At 35.5% G+C, this 19,551-nt stretch overlaps 2 protein-coding genes across 3 annotated transcripts in view; both read left to right on the top strand.

Annotated features, from left to right (window-relative positions):
• Positions 1–13,784, top strand: part of LOC129266969 (uncharacterized) — a 248,295-nt gene extending 234,511 nt beyond the window's left edge. The window contains exons 184-193 of the mRNA XM_064104176.1: positions 154–342; positions 2,474–2,594; positions 2,867–3,003; positions 3,497–3,548; positions 4,605–4,726; positions 5,422–5,596; positions 6,569–6,716; positions 7,938–8,106; positions 9,411–9,591; positions 11,267–13,784. Coding sequence (XP_063960246.1) covers positions 154–342; positions 2,474–2,594; positions 2,867–3,003; positions 3,497–3,548; positions 4,605–4,726; positions 5,422–5,596; positions 6,569–6,716; positions 7,938–8,106; positions 9,411–9,591; positions 11,267–11,460 — 1,488 coding nt within the window. The 3' untranslated portion in view covers positions 11,461–13,784. The remainder of the gene's footprint in view (positions 1–153; positions 343–2,473; positions 2,595–2,866; positions 3,004–3,496; positions 3,549–4,604; positions 4,727–5,421; positions 5,597–6,568; positions 6,717–7,937; positions 8,107–9,410; positions 9,592–11,266) is intronic.
• A 2,368-nt stretch (positions 13,785–16,152) lies between these two features.
• Positions 16,153–19,551, top strand: part of LOC129266977 (uncharacterized) — a 33,019-nt gene continuing 29,620 nt past the window's right edge. The window contains exons 1-2 of one of the 2 annotated variants that reach the window (XM_064103856.1): positions 16,153–16,282; positions 18,688–19,454. In XM_064103856.1, coding sequence (XP_063959926.1) covers positions 18,752–19,454 — 703 coding nt within the window. In that variant the 5' untranslated portion in view covers positions 16,153–16,282; positions 18,688–18,751. The remainder of the gene's footprint in view (positions 16,283–18,687; positions 19,455–19,551) is intronic. The other variant, XR_010294477.1, reaches the window with a different exon arrangement.

Below are 19,551 nucleotides of genomic sequence, written 5' to 3'. Positions count from 1 at the left end.
AAAAACAAATCAAAATTTCAAACATAATTTAGAAGGGGGCTTTTTTCATTGGTTAAAAATCATGCTAAGTATGATTTTTTTAGAGTTGCATTTGATTGCCACTCTTTCTGCATCAGACATCTGCAAGACTTTAACCTTTTTCACCTTTTACAGGCTGGTGAGTTACTATGCGAAGCGCCGGAGTGTGTAGACATCGGCTGCCCTCAGGTCAGGCAGGTACGGGCACCAGGATCCTGCTGTCCAGAATGCAAGCTAGATGCCTGTGTGTTTGACGGAAGGCTGGTTCTAAACAATGAGATCTTCATCCCCATGGGGGATAGCTGCACTAACTGTACCTGTTCAGTAAGTACTACAAAGTTGACCATGTTTGCATGTTGAAAATATTTTGTTACTTTCGTGTGTTTGAACATTGCTAAGAGTAGTTTGTCCCAAGTGTCCCATATTTCTCAGAAGTCTGGAAGAACATAGAATTTCAGTATTAATGCTTCCCATTTTGGTCACATCATTTGCTAGGGCTGCAATCTACTGGGAAGTAATAAACAAGGTTATGCAACTTGTTTGGTCTCCTGTATGAGTTCAAGATGCAATCAGCCATTTATAAAGATCAGACTCTATTCTGTTCAGAAGACTGAATAAACTGCTTACTTTAACTCTCTCTCTGCATTGGTCAGATTATGCTCAAGAGATGCCATCTCTGGCATACTCATCAATGGCATTGGCCCGTATTCTGAAGTCGGGTTTAACTTAAACTCAGGTTTAAAGTTGTAGTTTAAGTATGGGAAGCCAAGAGTATCGAATTTGTTATTAAGTTGCATGTTTCCTATGTTTACTGTGCTCTTTCCTGATTCATCGATGGTGAAGACAATAATATATTTATACTTCCTAGACAATTATGAATGATTTGAGAGCCAAATGAGCTGAAGTATGATATCTCTACTGTTAGTGATTTATGTAACAATTGGCTATCCATACTTAAACCTCAACTTTAAACCTGAGTTTAAGTTAAACCTGCTATCAGAATACGGGCCATTATGTATGAAATATATATGCCTAATATGGGTCTTGTATTGATCTAAGTCACACTTAACACTTTGTAAAGTGCCTCCATTTTGCGAAGGACACTTAAACCCTCTTCCTTAATTACTGTATACTCATCAGTGGTACTATTCTTGAAATATGAACCTTTTGGGGCTCCAGCATGAATATAAGTCATACTGAACACTTTGTAAAGTACCTCCATTTTGTGAAGGAGACTCAAACCCTCTTCCTTTATGTTACTGTGCACCTATCTGTGGTACTATTCATGAAATGTGGGCTTTATCGGGCTCCAACATGAATCTAAGTCATTATTAACACTTTGTAAAGTTCCTCCATTTTGTGAAGGAGACTTAACCCATTTCTCTAATGTTACTGTGCACTCATCAGTGGTACTTTGTAATATGGGCCTGTAATAATGTAAGTCATACTTAACCCTTTGTGAAAGTGCCTCCATTTTGTGAAGGAGACTCAAACACTCTTCCTTAATGTTGCTGTCTACTCATCAGTGGCACTATTCATGAAATATGGAATTGTGGGGCTCCAGCATGAACATAAGTCATACTGAACACTTTATAAAGTGCCTCCATTTTGTGAAGGAGTCTCAACTCCTCTTTCTTAATTATTGTGTACTCATCAGTGGTACTATACATGAAATATGGACATTTTGTGGCTCCAGCATGAATATTACTCATACTTAACACTTTGTAAAGTGCCTCCATTTTGTTGAGGAGACTCAAACCCTCTTTCTTAATTATTGTGTACTCATCAGTGGTACTATTCATGAAATATGGGCCTTTTGGGGCTCCAGCATGAATATAAGTCATACTGAACTCTTTGTAAAGTGCCTCCATTTGTGAAGGAGACTCAACCCCTCTTCTTTAATGTTACTGTGTACTCATCAGTGGTACTATGTAATATGGGCCTGTAAGAATGTAAGTCATACTTAACCCTTTGTGAAAGTGCCTCCATTTTGTGAAGGAGACTCAAACACTCTTCCTTAGTTATTGTGTACTCATCAGTGGTACTATTCATGAAATATAGGCCTTTTGGGGCTCCAGCATGAATATAAGTCATACTTAACACTTTGTGAAAGTACCTCCATTTTGTGAAGGAGACTAAAATCCTCTTCCTTAATGTTACTGTATACTCATCAGTGTTACTATTCATGAAATATGGGCCTTTTGGGGCTCCAGCAAGAATCTAAGTCATACTTATCTATTTACGAAAGTGCCTCCATTTTGTGAAGGAGACTCAACCCCTCTTCTTTAATGTTACTGTGTACTCATCAGTGGTACTATTCATGAAATATGGGCCTTTTGGGGCTCCAGCAAGAATCTAAGTCATACTTATCTATTTATGAAAGTGCCTCCATTTTGTGAAGGAGACTCAACCCCACTTCTTTAATTCTCTCACTCTCTTTATCTACCTATCTTAGGATGGTGCTGTTACGTGTCGTTCTGTGTCCCTGTCCTGTCCGAGCCTTAATTGTCCTCCTGAAGATCAGGTCAAAGAAGAAGGTGATTGCTGTAAACACTGTGCTGGTGCTCTTCAATTAAGTAAGTTCACTCAGTCTTCGAACTATAATACCCAACAGAGAATGGTCTTTGACCTGCATGATTTTCATTTGTTCAATATTGCCATTATTTCTTTTTTTTTGTATATTGTGATGCAATTATTATTCATTATTTTCTTATCATATCCTATCTTCATCATATTCTTTTGATGTGATGATTTCCCCTTTTCATCAACTTACCCTAAGATCTACTCATGATCTGTTGATATTATCATTATTATCCCGGATTTCTCATCATCCTTTCTATGACCATAGACAACCTGCCGTGTACATTCCAGGGTGAGACCATTCCAGCAGGGGGGAGTTTTATGATAGGATGTCAGGAGTGTAGATGTGAGGGTGGAAACCCACGTTGTTCAAGACGCGAATGCCCAGTCCTGAACTGCCTTGGGGTAAGTAGAAACATTTTCATGTTGTATAGTTTATTAATCCCTTTCGTTTATAAGTTATTAAGTTATAAGATACAATGTATAAGGGATTTCTATTTTGCTAGCCCCTTGTCCTGCATTATGAAAGAGCGGTAGGAAAAAAAAAACATATTGACAGTGCTATGAATTATGCAAAGCTTACCTGCTATGTAAAAGATCACCCTGAAATTATTTTTTCTGTTATGTTGTTAATATGAAAATGTAGATTTACAACACAAATTATCATGACATGGCAGTTCGTTATGTGAAGTAAGAAGGAAATAAGAAAGAAAGGGGCCGGACATACAAAAATGTTGAATATCTCATGGAATTGTTCTATAAATAGTGATAAGGATAATACATACAACATTTATGATGTGCCATTGATCTAGGATAACTACCTTGAGACACAACCCGGCAACTAAGTATGGATGTTCATATTATTTTGGATCTTCCCTGTTTTCTGTTCTTTTAACAGGGAGAGGAAATACAGATGGCACCCGATGGATGCTGTGAAGAATGTGTGCCAAGTAAGTTATTTGATTAGCTTGTTGTTTGCCTAGTTATTCCATCAAGGGCTCATAGTACCTCATTGACCAATCAATTTCTACATAAGTATTGGGAGGAAATGGCATATGGTTGCCACAATTTTATCGACCTGCATTTGGCTAATACTTCTGCAAGTATGAAATCGATGATTTTTCATTTGTTACGTTATTTGAATGTTTGCAGGAATTTTTTTTTCTTGTATCCTTTGGGATTATTCTTCATACAAGATATGTCACATAAAGTGGTGCTACAAAGTTAGTGAAAACCACCAGAAATTGAACATATTTAAAAGTGTTCAAGTTCTGTCATCTCTTAGATATTTAATTGTGACGTCAGGTGATATAATATTACATTCAATAAAGTTTGTTTCTCTGGGCTCGCCGGAAATAGTAGCGTTGTCTACATTCAACACTCTGCATGAATGAGTTCATTTTATTTTGGGGTTCACTAAACTTTTTAGCACCACTGTATTTCTTGTTTAAATATTTTCATGGTGTTATGCTAATTGGGAAATACTCAAAGATGTTATTAAATTGATAAATATGAATACTGTTGAAGTTGAGAATTAACATTCAGATAAAAACACACATCAATCAACAACTGATGCTGTGAAAATGATCACTCAACACATTGATATGTTGATCCCACCGCTGCCACTGAAATTATTCAAATCACAAAAGAATATAAATGACTAAAAAATCTAATGTAATATATAATATTTGCATTCATAATTTTGAGCATGTGATCTATGTCTATTGAAACAAGTTACATTATGTTATGATTTTCATAATTTCAAATTGTTATTGTATTTTGAAACCTAAATAGTCATACCTAATGTATGAATAAAGTTTATTGAATAAATTGCAAATAACCGATTACAAAAAACATGACACTGTAATTAGTTAGTAACCCTTTTTCAGCATGATAATTACTTCTAACAACAGAACACACACTACTTTGATGATAAGGTATGAATATTTAATTTGAATAATCCATTCTTTATTTGTTTACCCTTTTCCTTGTGAAATCATTTACAGAGATGGGATCTTGTATAGTGTTTGGAGATCCTCATTACAGGACTTTTGATAAGAGATTCCATGACTTCCAAGGAACTTGTACCTACACACTCAGTAAAGACTGCACCACTAACCAATTTGAGGTATGTGAAAATGATCTCTTTGATAATAGTAATAACAATAATAATGAAGATGATAATAATTATGATATTAATGATAGTATTATGTCAATGTTAATTAGTAGAATAGTAATAATAACAATATAATAATAATGATGATAATTCATTTTTTTTTCAATTCAATTCATTTATTTGACATCGTTTAAAAATATACAAACACATGTACAAGGATGATATGATACAACAGCGAAAAAGTAAAAGAATCTAAATCGCAATATAAGCATTAAAGAATAGTAGAAATGTAAAAGAAATGAAAGGAAATATAGCGGATGTAGGAAGTCAGAAAGGCCATTGACCTGTCAATAATGAAAATTATAATGATGATTTACAACAATAATAATAATAATGTTGATAATAATAATAATAGTAATAATCATCATCATCATCATCTTCATAATTATTATAATTAAAAAGATAATTATAATTACAATTATAATAATGATGATAATTCCAGGAACCAATCAAAATTGGTCTTTCATATTTGCAGCACATGGTAAACCTTCATGTGACTGGATCCTGGCATGGACAATTCATCATTTGATCACTTGATAATCTAGTGATTAATTAAAAGTGATTTTTTCCCTGGAAATTCAAATACAAAGTCTTGCTTTCAAACAATATTATGTAAATTTATATGGATGTTCTTTCCTCTATTGTAGATCATAGTACAGAACAACGGAAAGGAAACATACGCTGTATCCTGGACGGAACTTGTCTCTTTTAAGGTCCATAACGTGACCATCGATCTCTTACCAAACTTTGCCGTCAGACTGAACAAAGAAGAAATCACTCTACCTTATCTCAATGAACCAGAATTCAGTATACAAAAAATAGGTAAGATATTTGGCTATTAAGTTCATGCCACAATACAAACTTAAGTTAGTTCATTCTTGCTACTGTTGTTCAGCTCTCACCTTCTTTGAATCACATTATGTTTCTCTTTATATATTTTCCTTTTCTTAATTCTTTTAAAAGTTATGATTGTATTAAAAAACCTGTTTAGGTGTTTACTGATATGGTGCGGAAAACCATCATTTCCTTAGCCACTTTTGTTTAGTTCAGCATTTTCTGAATGATTATTTTTTTTGCATTTTTTATGGTATCATTATTTAAAAAATAAAATGATAGTGACTCATGCTAACATGCATTGAATAAGTCTTGCTTACATTAAGGTCCAAACTTATCACATTCAGGATCTCTATTTATTCCTATCAATCCTGTAAATCACTGTGTCTAAATTTTCAGCATGCTATCAATTCTCACTGTTCTCTATTTCTTATCCAGGGGCCAGTAACACCAAGCTTAGCAATGATCGTAGAACATTTTGCTACGATTGATTCCATTGACTACAAAGTACAATCAATCGTAAAAATCAAGTGTATGATAAATCACTAACCTTTGTGTTACGGGACCCAGGTCTTATGGTAATAGTCCATATCAACATTGGTATATCTCAAGCAATGCATTTCCCTCATTTCAATTTATGTAGCCCAGCTGATTGCTTTCTAAATATATATTTATTCTTATTAATCCTGAAATTCTTTATGTCTATATCTATTTCATTTTTATTTTATTTATTTATGTATTATGTATTTATTGGGGGCATGCTCTCAACTCTCTGTATACTATCTAGGTCTGATAGTCATCTACACTAACATCGGCATATCTCTATCCTGGGATGGGGCTCACTTTGTAGCCCAAAACCGATCGCTTTCATAAAATATATTTATTCTTATTAATCCTATAAATCTATGAGTCTAGATTTCAGTGTACACAGTGTTCACTCTGTATATGCTCCTTATCCAGGTCTGATGATAGTAGTCCATACTAACATTGGTATATCGCTGTCGTGGGATGGCGCCCATTTCGCTGAGGTTGTAGCCGATGGCATCTGGGAAGGCCAGCTGTGTGGATTGTGTGGTGATTACAATGGTAATCCTGATGACGACTTCAGGTGAGTCCCTTTTAAGGAATTACGCATTTTATAGGGGACCTGCCACTTGGTTTACACCCATTGGTCCGTATTCTGAAGTCGAGTTTTACTTAGACCATGGTCCAACTATGTGCTGAAATTATGGGAAGCCAAACGTTTTGAAAATTTTGTTTACAGTGAATGCTTCTCATGTTACCTGTGCTCTTCACTAATTATTTAAGGGTGGAGCTAATTGTCATACTTATCCTTACAAGGCAGTTAATGTTTTGGGAGTCAAACGAGCTGACCTCTACTGTTGGAGATTCATGTAACAACTGGCTTTCCATAGTTGAACCACAACTTAAAACCAGAGTTTAAATTAAACCTGACTTCAGAGTACTTCTCGTTTGGTGCCATGCTAAGTCTCTTGCATTATGCTTGAGACTCCCACATTAGGGACCCTTGCTGATTCCCTCATATTTCTTTCTCTTCTCACGCAAGTATCACAGGCTACCCACATACACAATATACACAATGTCTGTGATCTCCTGCCGACTCACAGAAAATCCAGCGAATAGCTGGTCTTTAATCTCTGAACATAACTGTTGATCTACTAAGATTTTGGTGTCATAGCCATTTTGCTTATTTACCATTTTGTTTAAATTGCAGTTTGGCCTTACTCATTTTGTCAAATTTACTTTTGGTCTAACACCACTTAGTCCACATGATTAGAAGAACTTTTTATTGTCCAAATTTTCATTTGACAAAACGAAATATGATAATAAATGGGCAAAGTGGAAATTAGACCCACCATAAAAAAGGGGGCATACTTAAAATGAAATTATATGCTAAAATAAGAAAGAAATAAATTAAAGGGCTTATCATAAATGACAGAGAAGATTTTACAATACCTCCCCAATCCTTGCCTCCTGCTAACTAAACTGTAGATATGTAAAGAGGTGTTGTGGCTTAGTGGATAAGTCTCTTGACTGTGAACAACAAGGTCAGGGTTCAGCTCCCACCCCAGAACTAGCATCCTTTGGCAAGGTGTTTATCTCCTTTGCCACTCTTCACTCAGGTGTAGTAAATGGGTACCCGGTAGGAAGGAATTCCTTGAATGCTTGAGTGTCCGATCAGGGTAGCCATGCTAAAGCCGGGGTAATAGTATGCAGCGCTAAGAAACATTTGTATTAAGCGCTATATAAATGTTGCATATTATTATCATTATTGAAGATAATTAATTTTTGCTTAAATGTCTTACAGAGCTTCAAATGGTACACTCTGTGGGACTGCTTCAGAATTTGGAAACACATTTTTAGTTGGTGATTATGCGGAATGTTCATGCCAGGAGAGTATCGAACAGACGCCTTGTCTAAGGAATGACAACGCCGATATGGAATTCATGGCAAGGGACAGATGCAGTATACTCAAGGTAAAGATTTTCTTAATTATAAGTGTAATAATGATAATAATGATAATAATAATTTTACTCAGGGTAGGCACTTCAGCTCTTATGAACTGCTATCCTAGCAGGCCCTGCATAACACAATGCTAATATTACTTTTCTCCATTCTTAAACATTGAGCCTCTCAGAAGAAAGGAAAAGAACTCATTTTTTTAGTCTTTGTAATGACTTGGTCAGGGATAGAACCCACGGTGTATCGTTCGGAGGCCGGCGTTCTACCACTGAGCCACCATGTCTGGAATGTTTTATTCAATCCTGATCAAGATTGATTTCCCTCTTTTATATAAAACCCAACCCAAATAAAGTATACCTTTCAAGCATTCCATATTCTCATTTCCCATTTCGATTTCCAACCCATTCATTTTCATCTTTGAACTAAATTACAGTCCACTTTCATTCAATTTTAGATTAAAGTGCATTTTAAATATATCCCTGGTATAATTCCTATCTGTTCAAACGTGATACATCTTATGATTTGATTCCTTTCAATATATATTTACAAAACAAAGAATCTTTTGTCATTGTAGACTTGCATAATTAGCCCAATTAAATATACAAACATTTTTGCTTGTATGGTATGTTTGTAATAATAATATAGGGTATTTATATTGCGCACATATCCACCTTGTTAGGTGCTCAAGGCGCTCCTATATTACCCGACTAAGCTAGGCATTCATAGCGCACACAGCTTTTTTAGGAATTACTTCCTACCGGTACCCATTTACCTCACCTGGGTTGAGTGCAGCACATTGTGGATCAGTTTCTTGCCGAAGGAAATTACGCCATGGCTGGGATTCGAACCCACGACCCTCTGTTTCAAAGTTCGAAGACTAATCCACTGGGCCACAACGCTCCACTAATAAGACATTGTATTACCTCTTACTAGGATATTTGTTCTGTAGTAATTATGTAATAATCTATTTTCTTTCTATATATAATTTTTTAACTTATACCATCAGTACAAACAACCAGTCGCTTTATATTTCCATGATATTTTTGTAATGATTGTTCTGTAGTACAAATGTAAAAATCTCCTTTTCTCTATTTTTCACTTGTAAGAATAACCATTTGCTTTATATTTCTATAATATTTTTGTAATAATTGTTTTGTAGTACAAATGTAAAAATCTCCTTTTCTCTATTTTCACTTATACTCTCTGTAAGTTTGCTTTATACATGTATTTCTATAATATTTTTGTAATAATGTTCTGTAGTATCTATGTAATCATTTCTTTTCTCCCTTTATGCCTTTTTCACTTGTACCATCTACAGGAAGAGCCATTCGCTGCTGCCCATGCCTTAGTCCCACCCCTGCCTTTCTTTGATGCTTGTATGTACGACCTCTGTGCCTGTCCTGCCCATGAGAGATGTCTTTGTGATGTATTAACAGCGTATTCGCACGAAGCCAGAAAGAAAGGCATCATGATAGACTGGCAAAGAGACAACTATTGTGGTAAGTCCGTAGTTATTTTATTTCTCCAAAGGACTTCTGCAGAGCTGCCAAGTAGTACGATTTTTCCGTATTTAGTACGTTTTTGCTACCAAAATACGGCAGTGGTTTTTTCTTTAAGAAATACGTTTTTTGTATTTAAAAAAAAAAAAAAAAAAAAAAATCATCTCTATATGTCTCTATTTCATAAAACGTACACAAATATGGTTATTAGATCAATGTAATTTCAGGTAACTTTTTTTTTTCAATCATTTTGTAAAAACCAGGGTGAGATATACACAAGTTTCAATTTTTTTTTTTCATCTGCAAGAGCAGTGCACATTTTAGCTTGCATGCAGCTTGAGCCTGTGATGGGCGAGTGCGCCAAGCATTTTATTAGGAAATACACTTTTTTGGGGAAAAATACAAAATATTTATCTCACACAGTAAAAATACTGATTTTGGGGATAAGAATACTGAAAATGCAAAATACAACTTGGCAGCTCTGCTTGTGTATAATCTATGAAAACCAAGAGATTTTGCAATCAAACCAGCAACTTGCTCATTAACACTTCTGTACCGGCCACACAGGAACGTTGGTAGTGCTAACAATGCTCAAACCGAAAACCAGTAATGTCGTAGTGATAATAATGATAATATGTCCATTTATATAGGGCAGTTACTATGTGCATATACTCAACTGCGCTTTGATACTTGGTATCATATTATTACCCCGGCTGTAGCTGGGCCGCCATATTAATAGGCGCTAAAGCGTTCAATGAATAAATCCTACCAGGTACCCATTCATCTCACCTGGGTCGAGTGCAGCAAAATGTGGATGAATTTCTTGCCGAAGGATATTAAGCCATCGCTGGGATGCGAAACCATGACCCTCTGTTTCAAAGTCCGGATGCCTGATGTCACTATAACACATTATCAACATCTTGGATAAATGTTTGACATCACAATCCGAAAGATGTGTGACATGGACTACAGTTACTGCTGTTAGCGCTTACAACGTTTCTTTGTGGTTGGTACTAGTGAATTCACTAAACTTACAAAAGTGTAAAAAGACATTAATTTGTAGCTTGCTTGTAAGTATGATTTGTCAATGGCGGTCTTGTATGCACCCTTCTCCTATTCTTTTCATTTTGAAACATACATGCATATCATAAATGTAATAAAACACAGTTTCAAGGTAAGAAATATATTGATGGTAATTCTAGAGATGGTACTCGTTTTAGTCTTGTGTGCATTTTACATTGGAATACCTGAAAATAAGAGGATTACATTGATTTAAATCAAATTTAGTGTGTAAAGTTCAAGCATTTGCATGTTTGCCACATTAAAAAAGAAGAAATATATAAACCATTGAATAAAAGAATTTGGACATTCTTTATTATGATGTGAAAACCTAAAAGTGATTTTTGCTGAAAAGTGACTCGTTTGCCAGAGATGATATTTTTCTCATGTACTTTCATAGTTTGTTAGAAAGTTAATTCTGTTGAATGTGCTTATCATTATGAAGAGTATTTCACGTAGGCTTATTACTCAGTTATGAGTAGTTTCTTTTTATGAAAGAATAAACAGTATAACTTAACGTAGCCAGGACATGTTGCTTTGAGCATTGCTATGTATTTTGTAATTTCTATTGGTACCCATTAATTCAAATGTGTTTCCTTTTTCTTCTTTTTTCCAGCAATTTCGTGTCCAGAGGGTGCAGTGTACAACGAGTGCACATCACCCTGCGTACAAACTTGTGATACAGTCAACACGATAGAAGATTCTTTAGAATGTAATCAACTTGAAAATTGCATACCGGGATGTAGATGCCCGGCAGGAATGGTACTACACGATTTCAGATGTATAATGCCTGAAGACTGCCCTCTATAGTTTGAATATGAACATGAAAAGACTGTCTTGGGGGAGACTTACTGAGCTCCCTCCATTATCCGATGTGGATTCATTCTAAAGAGATCTACTCCGGTAAAAGGACTTTGATATATTTTTTCTGCAGAGGGACAAAAGTTTATGTCGTACAGACTCGGATTTCAATCTTTTGATAAGCTTTGATATTATGTGTGCTAATAGGATACATACATGATATGCAAACTGTTTAATTTGGACTTGGGAATGGGGGTAGTTTTGTATATGAATTTGACTCCTGGGGACCGGTTCATGAAAATATCAAGCAATGAAATGTTGTCTTCCTCTGACAGTTACTATAGAAACAGTCAGAGGCTAGTGCTTCTCAGCCAATCAAAAGCAAGGATTTCACGGATATTGTCTCAGCACTGACAATTTAGTTCGATAGTGCCTACTACTTTCATGGAATGCCCCCTGAGCACTGTTATTCATTACCGCCATAACTTGGGGTCTTCCATCAAAGAACAAAAAAGCTATCAATGGATTATGCAATGAAACAGGTGCGGTGCTATGTCAGGGCATGCTTGTCGTTTGTTATGCATATTCAGAGCTCCCAGTTAGATACAAATCAAGATACAGCATCGAAACAGAATGTAGCTTAAACACTGTTTTCAAAAGGCTGAAGTTGTGTTCATTTGAAGAAAAAAAACCTATCATGGAACATTATCAATCAGCAATTGAATTCAGCCTTTAATCAATGTTACTGAATTTTAATTTTCATGGGGAATAAATACCCTGGTAGTATTTGCCTTGTTCCAAATTTGTGACTTAAAATGCACAATGATAGTGCCATAATGAGCAAATCAATCGGAAATTTTTGGAGTGGTCTTCCGAAAAATCCGAAAATAAAAACAACTCTTATTTCAGTATTCAACTAATAAGCTGTTGTATGTTGTTTGAAAAGTAGAATTGAATGAATTTACTTGATATTTTACTATATGAACCAAACCAATCTTATGACAATAAACATTATATTTATTTCATTTTATGTAACCTGATATGTGCATCCTTGAAAATAAACTTTTATTGAACCAATGAATTATCTCTTTATACATATGTTCTGCTGACTCTATTAATTTAGGTAATTGTTATTTGTGATTAGGTTTGATATAATTTAATGATAGCACTACCTCTGTTTTAACTATATCCATGTATTTTATAAGTTTAATGATCATTTTCTTTAGGTTTTTTTAATGCTTGTATATGCATCATTAAGTAGCAGGAAGAGTAGATTTGCTAATATTGAGAATTATTTTTAATATTCTTTGTGGGAGTTTTTTTAATGTCAACTTGTGATGAATTCTGTTCAATTTTTTTATGGTGTTTGCCAGATCCTACGTCGTTTTGTGTATGCAGGAATTAACATACACTGGATTGGATCCTTAAAGTGGTAGCGAAACATGGCACAAACATTTTTTAGGTATCTACACTCAATCCAACGAATTGTAAATTATTTTTTTTCTGAAAACTTAACTTTTTCAAGAGAGTTTTCAATAAATCAGACCCTTCCATTGTATTGCATTTTAGAAAGATATTTGGCTTCCATTTTGTTTTGACCTACTCATGTTTGTCTATTATATTTTCACCTTTTTTGTAGTGTGCATTTTAGGATATCCATGTAGAAATTGCACAATATGAATTCACAATTATTATTATTTATTTCTGTCACCTTTTATCAGGTACTAATTATCAATTCTACCAAAATGCAAATTCAAACTAAAAGTTGAGCAGAATAGATAACTTTTTAGCTTAATGTAAAGTTGTGTTTGATTGCATTGTACAGTGTATATATTTTATATGTACCCCTTAATGTCTTTATTTCTTTACTGAAATCATTGTTTAGCATGCTTTCAAGAATCAAATCTGGTGCATATTAGAGAGGAAAAAACATTTGAAAGCCTGTTTAGTAAACATATACCATTATATCTTCTTATTCTTTATGAAAACCATTTCAATTGGAAATATATGCTGCTTTTATGGTGCTACAACCCTCATATTGATGTATCCAAAGGAATACATATTTAAGGTAACTTATTTTATTTCCTCATTATTTTGTATTAACTCTGCAGGGTATTTTTCCTTTTTATTTGAAAAAAGGGAATTTTTAACAGAAGAGTAATTGATTTCTGATTTTTGTAATGGATTGATGATGTTTATACTACATTTCATATCCGGTATTATGTCATGCTTTTGATATTCTCAAATCAAACCAACTCTTGCCTTGTCTTTTAAAATGATTGATTTTTTTTTTAATGGAAATAAATAATATTGAGTATGTATGATATTATGTATGAATCAGGTTTTTATGTCTCATTTTTCCTTCCTTGTATGTTTGTTTTGCGTAGTATTATCAAAATTCTACTTTTATCATGCATTCTGTCTAATATCCTATTTGAAATACTAGTACTTAACTTACTGGAAATACATGTGCAGGGTGCTACATAACTTTTTAGAAGCACTTGTCCGGTCCGGCAAGGAACTTTTTAAATAGTTGGAATATACTTGCCCCAAAAATCTATTTCACTTGCCCCAAAAAATCCTTGAAATTTTTTTTTTACCTCTTCAAAAGAAAGTTTTGCGGTTCATAAACCATTGACCCTTTTCTCTCTTTTAAAATGAACTGATCTACCTTGTTATTGCATTTCTTTTTCCAAAGTGATGTTATCTTGCCCGCCATGACCAAAATTAGGGTCAATATCATATCATATCGACCCTAATTTTGGTCATTCTGCTGTGAGAATTTTGCTTGCCCAATTCGGGCAAGTAGGTGTGGTATTTACTTCAAAACACTTGCCCGACTCTAACTTTTACTTGCCCTGGGCAATCAGGCAAGTGCTTATGTAGCACCCTGCATGTGGGTATTTGGTATTCAGTTGGTAATTTCAATAGATAGTATTCTAAAGCTGCAAGTACATTATAAGATAATGAGAGAGAGAGGGAGAGAGAGAGTGCACATAAAAGAGTGGGGAACAGCAACAGGTGTACTTAAGATTAGAGCAGGTAGATATACATAGGGAGGTATAGGGAGAGGGGGGGTGAGCTAGGGAGAGTAACAGAGAAGTTAAATGTAGGACGAGAAAGGGAGAGGAAGAGATATAAGGGGTAAACAAGAAAGGAGAGAGATAAGGGAGCAGGGTAACAGAGCAGATAGAGATTTAATAGAAAATGGTATGTTAGAAAAGGTTAGAAAAGTATGAAAGAAGCAAACTTTGATAAAAGTTTTAAAACAAATACTTGGCAAACAGCTTTTCAAAATGGGGAAATTTTAGCCTAATGATTATTGATCGAGACAGAAAACTTAGAAGCTTTAAGAGGAAGGGATGAAGGCCGGAAAAGAGAGAGATGAAAGATGGGTGAGGTACAGGGAGGAGAGAGAGAGAGGGGGGGAGAGAAGCGAGGGGTGGCAAATAATGAGAAAGGGAAGAAAGAGGAGTGGGTGAAATGAGAGGTAGAGGAAGAGGGAAGGAGAGCGAGAACTTCATGGGGTGGAGGGGATAAAATAAAAAGAAAGATGAAAGAGAAGTGGGTGAAATGAGAGTTAGAGTCAGATGTGGAGAGAGAGAGAGAGCTTCAAAGGTGGGGAAGGTTGAGGGTTGGGGATAAAGAGAAAGAGAGTGGGTGCGTGAAATTTGAGGTAGAGTGAAATGGGTGAGAGGTAGTTGGAGGAGGGAGAAAGAGAGGGGTTGTTAGAGGGGTGGGGAGAGAGAGTGATAAAGAGAGAGGTACAAGAAAGAAAGGGGAGAAAAGGAGAGTGAGCGAGATAGTTACCAATATAGAGAAGGGGGGGGGGGTCGTGTGGTCTGATGGTTAGAGCATTATACTCATGACTGTAATGTTTGAGTTTGAATCCCTACTCAGCCATCATCTCCACTTTAACCAAAAAGGCCCGAGCGTATTTTCTGTCATCTAAAAGGTTTAGCTACTATGACTGATTGATTCAATTTGTAATTTTCAGCGGAAAGCTGCTTTGCCGAGTTCCTACACAAGTTACTAAAAAACAGATACAGGGAGAGAGGGGGGTACAGAATGAGATGTGAGAAGGGGGGGGGGAGGGGGAGAGAGAGTGGGAGGGGAGAATGAGAGGATAAGGAGAGAAATATAAGAAGAAAAAGGGGTGTTGGGAAAGGGAGAAAGAGTGGAAAAAAGAGGTGAAGAAAGAAAAATGATTTATAATTATAAATTTAGAGATTTGGAGACTGAATTAATCAGAGTAGGATTAATTTTTATTTGAGAAAAATGCAAGTGGCATGAGCTTCTTATAAAACAATTAAATGAGTGAAAAAAAGTACAGGAACTGTTGGCCTCTTACTATTAAATACTAAAAGTTAAATATTACTGATAAGAGGACATAATTTTATTTGTGGTTTAAAAATGGGGGATAAATTAAAAGTTATTATACATAATCAAACAGTGATTAAAATAAGTATGATTTTCTCTCCTAGCCTTGATGATTTCTAACCCCTAATGGAATAAAGGACTGTGGATACTGTTGTATTTTGGGCAGAGAGGCAAGGATAATGCAATTGATGTTCAAGTGCTCACGTACGGTACTTTTCATTAATGGTCGCGAGACACCTGTTCACAGCATTTGATGATTAAGTGGCCCCGTCGACCACTTTCTGATCTTGTGTGGCGCCCACACACACACGCCACAGAACAGAGAAACCACGCAATATAATGTTCACTGCACTGCATGCACGGATGCCAGAGCTGCGCTGCAGCCGCACGTATTCGTTTGATTAACATTCGACGAAGACTGAACTAACTCACGGCAAGTGAAAACAAACAGGTAAATATCAATCTCCTTGACTTATTAATCACACTTCTATTTTGATACATGTTGTGTTGTGAGAATGTATTATTACATTGTCTTTGTCATTTTACCAACGAAACCGCTAGGGTTCTGGAAAGGGAAAACGTTCGGGGATGCCTTTTCGAAAGTTCGAGTGTGCTCGGTGTACGATATGTTTACGTATATGCATCCTCTGTTTGCAGACGGTGTACGTGCTCATATGAATGGATGCGGTTTCGAAGAAAGCGGGAGAATGGAGATGTGTAGAGACTTATATTGCAGTGCGTGTATCGAATTGGCCAAAATATGTTTGTTCTTGTATATTCAATGTGTGTTTGCGTGATATCTATTTCTAAAAACCAATTTGTGAATAATAAGCGACAAGAGATGTTGCACAAGTCTGCATGTAGTGGGTTATTCTTGGGAGGAAATCTGGTGGATGACCTATATCGTTGCCATGGTGATGTGACGAAGGTGATGATCATTTTATGACGACAGTGTTGGTGATGATATTGATGGTGATTACGATAATGATGGTTATGGCGGAGCTGATGTTACTAACATTGTTGGTGGTGGTGATGGTAGAATTTATATCAAAATTCCTCTAAAAGGTGATGATATTGATGGTGATTACGATAATGATGGTTATGGCAGAGCTGATGTTACTAACATTGTTGGTGGTGGTGATGGTAGAATTTATATCAAAATTCCTCTAAAAGGTGTTTTTATCTATGGACCCTTTTTGAAGCAATATTACAAATTAGACATTCGTATGTATTAAACCCCCCTTCCCTCTATTTAGGCTGACTGGTTTGTTACTCCCCTTTGTGTCACTCTTCTGTTTTTTTTTCTCCCACTCTCACTTTTCCCTCCCTCTGTCTTCCCACCTTATCCCCATATTAAACCTTTTGGTTTCTTTCTTTCTCTATTCCTCATTTTATTTTCTCGCTCTCTTACCTCAATTTCGCTTCAATCTCTTCCTTATTATATTCTGCTTTAAATTCCTTCTCCCTATTAATACCCTCATACTACACCTCTCTATCCCTTCCAGCTCAATCCATCACTGTCTAGTATCGGCTCCCCTGCACTCTATTCCCATTAAATATGTATAGATTTCTCTATTTTCACTGCATTCTCTGTCTTCCAGTAGGCTTACGATGCAGTCCCCAATAAGCACCTGTAAAATTCACTCAATTTTGTGTGTGTGTGTATTGGAGTTTTGTCAGACGTGTATCAATCAGATATGATTATTTATATTATCAAGTTGTAACTTCCCCACATAGCTTGGATTACAGGCGCACGCCACAACGCCCAGTTGTGGTTGTTGTATGCTCTGATAAAAGTCTGATTATTTATAAGCAATGAACTTATTATTTTATAATACTTTTTATAATTTAATCCCAATATTGTTTTAATATTGGATTAATATTGGAAATATTATAAAATGATATTATAATTCCAATACTAAAAATAATAGAAATAGTATAGTTCCAATACTTTTTTTTTTGCCATATATCTTTTGTTTGCATGTAATTTTGAATTTCCCTTTTTTCAATTTTGTTATCATTCATTGGTTATATAAAGTCTGTAAAGAAGAAGTTTTATGTATTTGATTTTATCATGCATTGACCTCAGAAATAGTAGTTTGAAAAATGAGGGTATGGAAATAAATTTGGATTTTTTTTTCAAATAATATATATTTTTATTCTGATTAATCTTGATTACAAAATGCAAATGGAAAAGAGATAGTGTTAGTTTTTTCACTTTCATTGCAAAGTTAATTTCCTGATTGAGTAAGTTGTAACTCAAATTTTCTGATAAGCAATATTTTTTCTGGTACGACTCTTCAGTGAAGTGTTACCTGGAGAAAAAGTAAATAAAACATCTTGAAATTTGCAAGAAATAATACTTATTCATTTTGAGAACACCTTTGCAGTGTTAGTTCCATTGTGAATGGAAAATTGTGCAAGTGAAGTACCTACCTACCTATCTACTACAAACAGTGTAACAAAAATCCATGCATGATATGGCTTAAATATAGTCATGCTTTCTGTATTTTGCACATTATTTACCATCAACCTGACTGATATAAACAAAACAATGAGATGTCAATACCAGAGCTTTTAGATTGAAAAAAGGAGAGATTTGTTATCCATTTCCAGTATTTTCAACTGGGTTACATCCTCTTGATTGCCAGATGAAAGAATCCAATTTAAGTTACATCTGGGTCCTACTCCTTTACAAAAAGGTTAGAACCAATTTTTTAACCAAGCGTAACTGTGGATATGTGGCTATTAATGTACAAAGAAGTTACAATCCATCGTAAATATTTAGAGTATGTCTTTATATTAATCTCTCAGGAGAAAGAATTATGGACCATTTCATTTTCTTCTGTCTTTCAGAAATTGAACAACCTTAAAGTCACCATGACTGCCTCTGATCTGTGATCCCTTGTTGCTTTGGAGTATGACAGCGCCTATGACAGCAGTCGGTATGGGAAATCAGCGCTACTTTGACGTCTACCTGGATGATCCAAGCTCCAGCGAAGAAGATGAATACATTGACCTCAGTCGACCTTTGATGTCACCAAAGAAGTTTCCTCACAGAATACCTTCACGTCCCACCCCAGTGAAAACGAACACTCCAGACACAAAACTTCCCAAACGCAAGCCAGTATGGTACTTCAAGAGGAAGAAGGATTGCCTCCAAGCTTTCTATATTGTCATGATTATCATGGTGATTGTTATATTTGCCTTAGTTTTGATGAGGATCTTGAATGATGCAGCCAAACACAGGACAAGTGACGATGACAAACAGAGTCATCTGACAGCTATTGCTGCACTTGGGAACTTTGCCATGAGTAGGCCTTTCGGGATCAACGTTAAGTTGAAGCCCACGGCAAAGCCCACTTTGTCTTCCATTGTGATTGAACCTTCAAAGACTATTCCAAAGACTCCAACAGTTGCCAGTCATGGAGAAAAATCAAAAGTGGATGTAGATGTTGAAGAACCAAAACAAGAGCCTCAAAGAACAGTACTACCTTGTACCAAATATACTGTACAGGATGTCTGGGTTCAGAACATTCCGCAGCTACAGCTAGAGTCAGGCATTCGACTCCTAGATGTCAACCAGGATGGTGTGCTGGATGCGATCATAGGATTTTCAACAGGTAGAGCCTCATCATGTGATTTAACTCCTCCCTTTTGAAACAATGCCTACTCATGTAAAAGAAGTGCTTAAAAATATCAGAACTGTAGCATCACATT

Source organism: Lytechinus pictus, chromosome 8, assembly GCF_037042905.1.
Source record: "Lytechinus pictus isolate F3 Inbred chromosome 8, Lp3.0, whole genome shotgun sequence".
Taxonomy (NCBI): Eukaryota; Metazoa; Echinodermata; class Echinoidea; order Temnopleuroida; family Toxopneustidae; genus Lytechinus; species Lytechinus pictus.
This window is presented reverse-complemented; position numbering and strand designations above follow the sequence as displayed.